Raw genomic sequence first — 7,500 nt, 5'->3', positions numbered from 1 at the left:
TGAGTCAGCATAACAGTTACAAAAGTGGGTGTTGTCAGTACAGTTGTGTAAATAAATGTAAATAAGTGTAAATAAATGTAAATATGTGTAAATAAATGTAAACAAGTGTAAATAAATTTAAATAAGTGTAAATAAATGTAAATAAATGTAAACAAGTGTACTTACCAGGTGTGTGAGTCAGCATCACAGTTACAAACGTGGGTGTTGTCAGTACAGTTGTGTAAATAAATGTAAACAAGTGTAAATAAATTTAAATAAGTGTAAATAAATGTAAACAAGTGTACTTACCAGGTGTGTGAGTCAGCATCACAGTTACAAAAGCGAGTGTTGTCAGTACAATTGTGTAAATAATTGTAAATAAATGTACATAAGTGTAAATAAATGTAAATAAGTGTAAATACATGTAAATAAGTGTAAATAAATGTAAACAAGTGTACTTACCAGGTGTGTGAGTCAGCATCACAGTTACAAACGTGGGTGTTGTCAGTACAGTTGTGTAAATAAATGTAAGCAATTGTAAATAAATGTAAATATGTGTAAATAAATGTAAACAAGTGTAAATAAATTTAAATAAGTGTAAATAAATGTAAATAAATGTAAACAAGTGTACTTACCAGGTGTGTGAGTCAGCATCACAGTTACAAACGTGGGTGTTGTCAGTACAGTTGTGTAAATAAGTGTAAATAAATGTAAACAAGTGTAAATAATAGTAAATAAATGTAAATATGTGTAAATAAATGTAAACAATTGTAAACTAGTGTAAATAAATGTAAACAAGTGTACTTACCAGGTGTATGAGTCAGCATCACAGTTACAAAAGCGGGTGTTGTCAGTACAGTTGTGTAATTAAGTGTATGTAAATAAATGTAAACAAGTGTAAATAAATGTAACTAAGTGTACTTACCAGGTGTATGAGTCAGCATCACAGTTACAAAAGCGGGTGTTGTCAGTACAGTTGTGTTGTATTCCACAAGCACACTTCTGTATTCCTGGAGAAGAACCTCCCCAGTAAGAATGTTTCTCATTGGCTTGTCCCACCCACCAGGTCAACGCTTCACCGTCTGCAACACAACAACAAATATTGACACATAATCATTTGTTTACTTCTTGTCCTGGTCTGGTCCGGTCTGGTCTGGTCTGGTCTGGTCTGGTCTGGTCTGGTCTTGGTGTGGAAGATGGGATGATATTTATTCATGATCAAAACACTTCATTACTCCTTTATTCACCTTTTTATTATATTTATTCATGTAGTATTTATTTATTCATCTTTTTATCTATTTACTAATGTTTTTATTTATTTATTAATGCAATTATTTATTTATTCATCTTTTTATTTACTTACTAATGTATTTATTTATTAATGCAATTATTTATTTATTCATCTTTTTTATTTATTCATGTATTTCTCTGGAAAAGCGTAAATGCATGGTAATAAATGTAAATATGTGTTAATAAGTGTAAATACATTTAAATAAAGAGTGTAAATTCATGGTAATAAATGTAAATATGTGTCAATAAGTGTAAATATATGCAAAAAGAGTGTAAATACATGTAAAAAGAGTGTAAATACATGTTTAAAAAAAGAGAGTAAATACATGGTAATAAATGTAAATATGTGTCAGTAAGTGTAAATACATTTAAATAAAGAGTGTAAATTCATGATAATAAATGTAAATATGTGTCAATAAGTGTAAATATATGCAAAAAGAGTGTAAATACATGTAAAAAAAAAAAAGAGAGTGTAAATACATGTAAAAAGAGTGTAAATACATGTTTAAAAAAAGAGTGTAAATACATGGTAATAAATGTAAATATGTGTCAATAAGTGTAAATACATTTAAATAAAGAGTGTAAATTCATGATAATAAATGTAAATATGTGTCAATAAGTGTAAATACATGTAAAAAGAGTGTAAATACATGGTAATAAATGTAACAATGTGTAAAACGAGTGTAAATACATGTAAAAAGAGTAAATACATGTAAAAAAATAGTGTAAATACATGTAAAAAGTGTGTAAATACATGGTAATAAAAGTAAAAATAGTGTAAATAAATGGTAATAAATGTAAAAAGAGTATAAATACATGGTAATACATGTAAAAAGAGTATAAATAAATGGTAATACATGTAAAAAGAGTGTATATAAAAGTAAAAAGAGTATAAATAAATGGTAATACATGTAAAAAGAGTATAAATAAATGGTAATACATGTAAAAAGAGTGTATATAAAAGTAAAAAGTGTATAAATACATGTAAAAAAAGAGTGTAAATACATGGTAATGAATGTCAATATGTGTCAATAAGAGTAAATACATGTAAAAAGAGTGTAAATACATGGTAATAAATGTAACAATGTGTAAAATGAGTGTAAATACATGTAAAAAGAGTAAATACATGTAAAAAAAATAGTGTAAATACATGTAAAAAGTGTGTAAATACATGGTAATGAATGTCAATATGTGTCAATAAGAGTAAATACATGTAAAAAGAGTGTAAATACATGGTAATAAAAGTAAAAATAGTGTAAATAAATGGTAATAAATGTAAAAAGAGTATAAATAAATGGTAATACATGTAAAAAGAGTATAAATAAATGGTAATACATGTAAAAAGAGTGTATATAAAAGTAAAAAGAGTATAAATAAATGGTAATACATGTAAAAAGAGTGTATATAAAAGTAAAAAGAGTATAAATAAATGGTAATACATGTAAAAAGAGTATAAATAAAAGGTAATACATGTAAAAAGAGTGTATATAAAAGTAAAAAGAGTATAAATAAATGGTAATACATGTAAAAAGAGTATAAATAAAAGGTAATACATGTAAAGTCACCTGGAGTGTTGAGCAGCCTGGACATTCTGCAGGCGTAGGCCACGTGTTGCTCACACTTCTCAGCACTGCTGGTCAGCCACAACAACTGGGAACACATTTGTTTACTTTCACTTTCAACACCTGATGCTGTTTACTTTCACTTTCAACACCTGTGAACACATTTGTTTACTTTCACTTTCAACACCTGTGAAGACATTTGTTTACTTTCACTTTCAACACCTGTGAAGACGTGTTTACTTTCACTTTTAACACCTGTGAAGACATATGTTTACTTTCACTTTCAACACCTGTGAACACATTTGTTTACTTTCACTTTCAACACCTGTGAAGACATGTGTTTACTTTCACTTTCAACACCTGTGTACACATGTGTTTACTTTCACTTTCAACATCTGTGAAGACATGTGTTTACTTTCACTTTCAACACCTGTGAACACATGTGTTTACTTTCACTTTCAACACCTGTGAACACATGTGTTTACTTTCACTTTCAACACCTGTGAACACATGTTTACTTTCACTTTCAACACCTGTGAACACATGTGTTTACTTTCACTTTAAACACCTGTGAAGACATTTGTTTACTTTCACTTTCAACACCTGTGAACACATTTGTTTACTTTCACTTTCAACACCTGTGAAGACATGTGTTTACTTTCACTTTCAACACCTGTGAACACATGTGTTTACTTTCACTTTCAACACCTGTGAACACATGTTTACTTTCACTTTCAACGCCTGTGAACACATGTGTTTACTTTCACTTTAAACACCTGTGAAGACATTTGTTTACTTTCACTTTCAACACCTGTGAACACATTTGTTTACTTTCACTTTCAACACCTGTGAACACATGTGTTTACTTTCACTTTCAACACCAGTGAAGATATGTGTTTACTTTCACTTTCAACACCTGTGAAGACATGTGTTTACTTTCACTTTCAACACCTGATGCTGAGCAGATCACAGTTATTGATTACAAGGTGATCGCTGAGAAGTTATTGATTACAAGATGATCGCTGAGAAGTTATTGATTACCAGGTCATCGCTGAGAAGTTATTGATTACAAGGTGATTGCTGAGAAGTTATTGATTACAAGGTGATCGCTGAGAAGTTATTGATTACAGGGTGATCGCTGAGAAGTTATTGATTACAAGGTGATCGCTGAGAAGTTATTGATTACAGGGTGATCGCTGAGAAGTTATTGATTACAAGGTCATCGCTGAGAAGTTATTGATTACAGGGTGATCGCTGAGAAGACACCTAAGCAACAAGTAAATCCTGGGTCACGTGATCAATGGATGTATTAGTCAAGTTACTGAATACTTGTTTGTGTACAAGTACACTGTCAGCTGTTACGTGGCCATGGAAACACTCATTTCCCTCCCCTTGTTATCATAGTCTCCAGCCTGCTGAACTATTAGCACACAATCTGCAACATCTACACACCACACAAACAGCCTGGAATGATCCACACGCAAGAAACTGCACGTTGCAAGAAGGCTTTTTCAAAAGGAGATCTATTATCATAACATAGTCCCTAAATCAAAAAACTAAAATTATTTTGAATCAGCCCCTTAAGCCATCCAGCAGCTATGGAATTATAAAACGATATTGCTGAATAGACAATAAGTCTGACATGTTGACACGCCTCCTTTCTCACACATATTTCTGACAGTACGTAAATACATGAATAAATAAATAAAAACATGAATAATTAAATTTGAAAAATACATGAATAAATAAAAACTTAAATACATAAATAAATAAAAACATGAATAAATCAATAATTACATGAATAAAAAAACAAAAAAAACCATGCATAAATAAATTTAAAAACATGAATAAATCAATAAATAAAAACATGAATAAATACAAATTTTAATAAATAAAAACATGAATACATAAATAAAAACATAAATAAATAAAAACATGAATACATAAATAATTACATGAATAAATAAATAAAAACATGAATAAATCAATAATTACATGAATAAATAAATTAAAAAAACATGAATAAATCAATAAATAAAAACATGAATAAGTCAATAATGCCATGAATAAATAAAAACATGAATAAATAAACACTTGAATAAATAAAAACATGAGTAAAAAAAACATAAATAAATTAAAACATGAATACAAAACTAATCTTCAGTAGTACACTCTAACCTTCAGTAGTACACACTAACCTTCAGTAGTACACACTAACCTTCAGTAGTACACACTAACCTTCAGTAGTACACGCTAACCTTCAGTAGTACACGCTAACCTTCAGTAGTACACGAGGATGGTTCTAGTCCAGGTGTGTACCTGCTCATGGGTCACATTGTAGTTCTAGTCCAGGTGTGTACCTGCTCATGGGTCACATTGTAGTTCTAGTCCAGGTGTGTACCTGCTCATGGGTCACATTGTAGTTCTAGTCCAGGTGTGTACCTGCTCATGGGTCACATTGTAGTTGTAGTCCAGGTGTGTACCTGCTCATGGGTCACATTGTAAGTGACCTGCAGCACCATCTTGTCCTCCTTGTCAGCTGTGGTGGTGACGCTGGTTTGAGGAGCCAAGTTGTTCTTCACGCTGGTCCACACCTTCTCCTCTGGAACACAACCACCATGGTAGTGATACTTCCCCTCACCTGTCGTGTCACACATCACTTCCCCTCACCTGTCGTGTCACACATCACTTCCCCTCACCTGTCGTGTCACACATCACTTCCCCTCACCTGTCATGTCACAGGTGACTTGGAAGGCCTGCATAGGACCGCTGCCATCAGGATCTATCCAGTACGTCCCCGAGGGTTTACCCTGGTACTTGTAGTCCTCACACGACTGCTGGAACATGGCTGACACACACACACACACAGTGTAAGTGTGTGTGTGTGCATGTGTGTGTGTGTGTGTGTGTACCTACAGGTGTGGCAGGTGGCTCCAGTGTATCCAGTGGCAGTACAGTTGCAGGTGAAGGTGTCCCAGGTCTGAGAGCAGTGAGACGCATGCTCACAGTGGTTGGGAACACACCTGTGGTCACACACACTTCCTCATTACTTCATCACATTATACAACATAAAATAATCACAGGTAAATAAAATAATAATATCAAAATAAAACACAAATAAATCTAATACAAAAAAATATTTTAAAAAAATGAAAATAAAATATTAAAAAAAATTAAAATAAATATATAATATAAATTATTAATAAAAATTTCAAAAATGTATATATTATATAATATACCAAAAAATATATTTTAAAAAAAAGAGTAAATAATACAAAATTAAAAAATAAAACAAATATAATATAAAAAAATAATGTAAAATTAAAAAAATATATATATATAAAATATTAATAAAAATAAAATAATATCTAATATAAAATAACAAATTATAAATAATAGAAAATAATATTTTACAATACAAATAAAATGTTTAAAAAAAAAAAATTATATATATATATATATATAATATAAAATTAATAAATAACATATTATATAAAATAGTAATTAACATAAACAATATATACGGTATATAATATAAAATATTAATATAAATAAAATAAAAATATATAAATAATATAAAATAATATTTTACAATACAAATAAAATAATGTAAAAAAAAAAAAATATATATATATATATATATATATATATATATATGTATGTGTGGGGAAAAAAATCACAAGACTACTTCATCTCTACAGGCCTGTTTCATGAGGGGTTCCCTCAATCATCAGGAGATTTCTCCTGATGATTGAGGGAACCCCTCATGACATATATATATATATATATATATATATATATATATATATATATATGTCTTAATAAGGTTATTTAAAAAATAGTGCTCGATACCGTAGTAGAGCGCAATATATGTGTGTGGGAAAAAAATCACAAGACTATTTCATCTCTACAGGCCTGTTTCATGAGGGGGGGTTCCCTCAATCAACCCCCCCTCATGAAACAGGCCTGTAGAGATGAAATAGTCTTGTGATTTTTTTCCCACACACACACATATATATATATATATATATATATATATATATATATATATATATATATATATATATATATATAATATAAAATAAATAAATAACATAATATAAAATAATAATTAACATAAAAAATATATATAATATAAAATATGAATAATATAAAATAGCATTTTACAATACAATTAAAATAATATATAATCTATCCATCCATTTTCTACCGCTTGTCCCTTTCAGGGTCGCGGGGGGTGCTATCTCAGCTGCATTCAAGCGGAAGGCGGTGTACACCCTGGACAAGTCGCCGCCTCATCGCAGGGCCACAGATAGAAAATTATAATAAATAAAATCATATAAAATAAATAAATAACATACGATATAAAATAATAATGAAAATGAAATATATATAAAACAAAATAATAATATAAAACATCACGTGTACACAGTTTGCATGGTAAAGAACCCGTAATATTGTTATTTCTATTTGACATGAATAAACTGTGACAACAACAACAACAACAACAACAACAGTCAGTGTTACAGTCGAAAAACATCGATACAGTTTGTCCTTCACATTTGATGTGATAATTGTGGATTCTATGGATTTACTCTGAGGCCAGACACAACCACCACGTGGCCCCTAATGGTTTGGCCCCTCACATTCATTCTTACTCACTCCACCA

At 30.1% G+C, this 7,500-nt stretch overlaps 1 protein-coding gene across 1 annotated transcript in view; it reads right to left on the bottom strand.

Moving 5' to 3' along the window:
- cntnap2b (contactin associated protein 2b) overlaps positions 1–7,500 on the bottom strand; it is a 52,777-nt gene that overhangs the window by 20,724 nt on the left and 24,553 nt on the right. The window contains exons 11-15 of the mRNA XM_061928970.2: positions 5,748–5,854; positions 5,560–5,679; positions 5,315–5,433; positions 2,835–2,919; positions 905–1,061 (exon numbers count right to left, since the gene is read on the bottom strand). Of these exons, the coding sequence (XP_061784954.1) occupies positions 905–1,061; positions 2,835–2,919; positions 5,315–5,433; positions 5,560–5,679; positions 5,748–5,854 (588 nt within the window). The remainder of the gene's footprint in view (positions 1–904; positions 1,062–2,834; positions 2,920–5,314; positions 5,434–5,559; positions 5,680–5,747; positions 5,855–7,500) is intronic.

Source organism: Nerophis lumbriciformis, linkage group LG33 (assembly GCF_033978685.3).
Source record: "Nerophis lumbriciformis linkage group LG33, RoL_Nlum_v2.1, whole genome shotgun sequence".
Lineage (NCBI taxonomy): Eukaryota > Metazoa > Chordata > Actinopteri > Syngnathiformes > Syngnathidae > Nerophis > Nerophis lumbriciformis.
The sequence above is the reverse complement of the archived record's forward strand: the minus strand, read 5'-3'. Positions and strand labels throughout refer to the sequence as shown.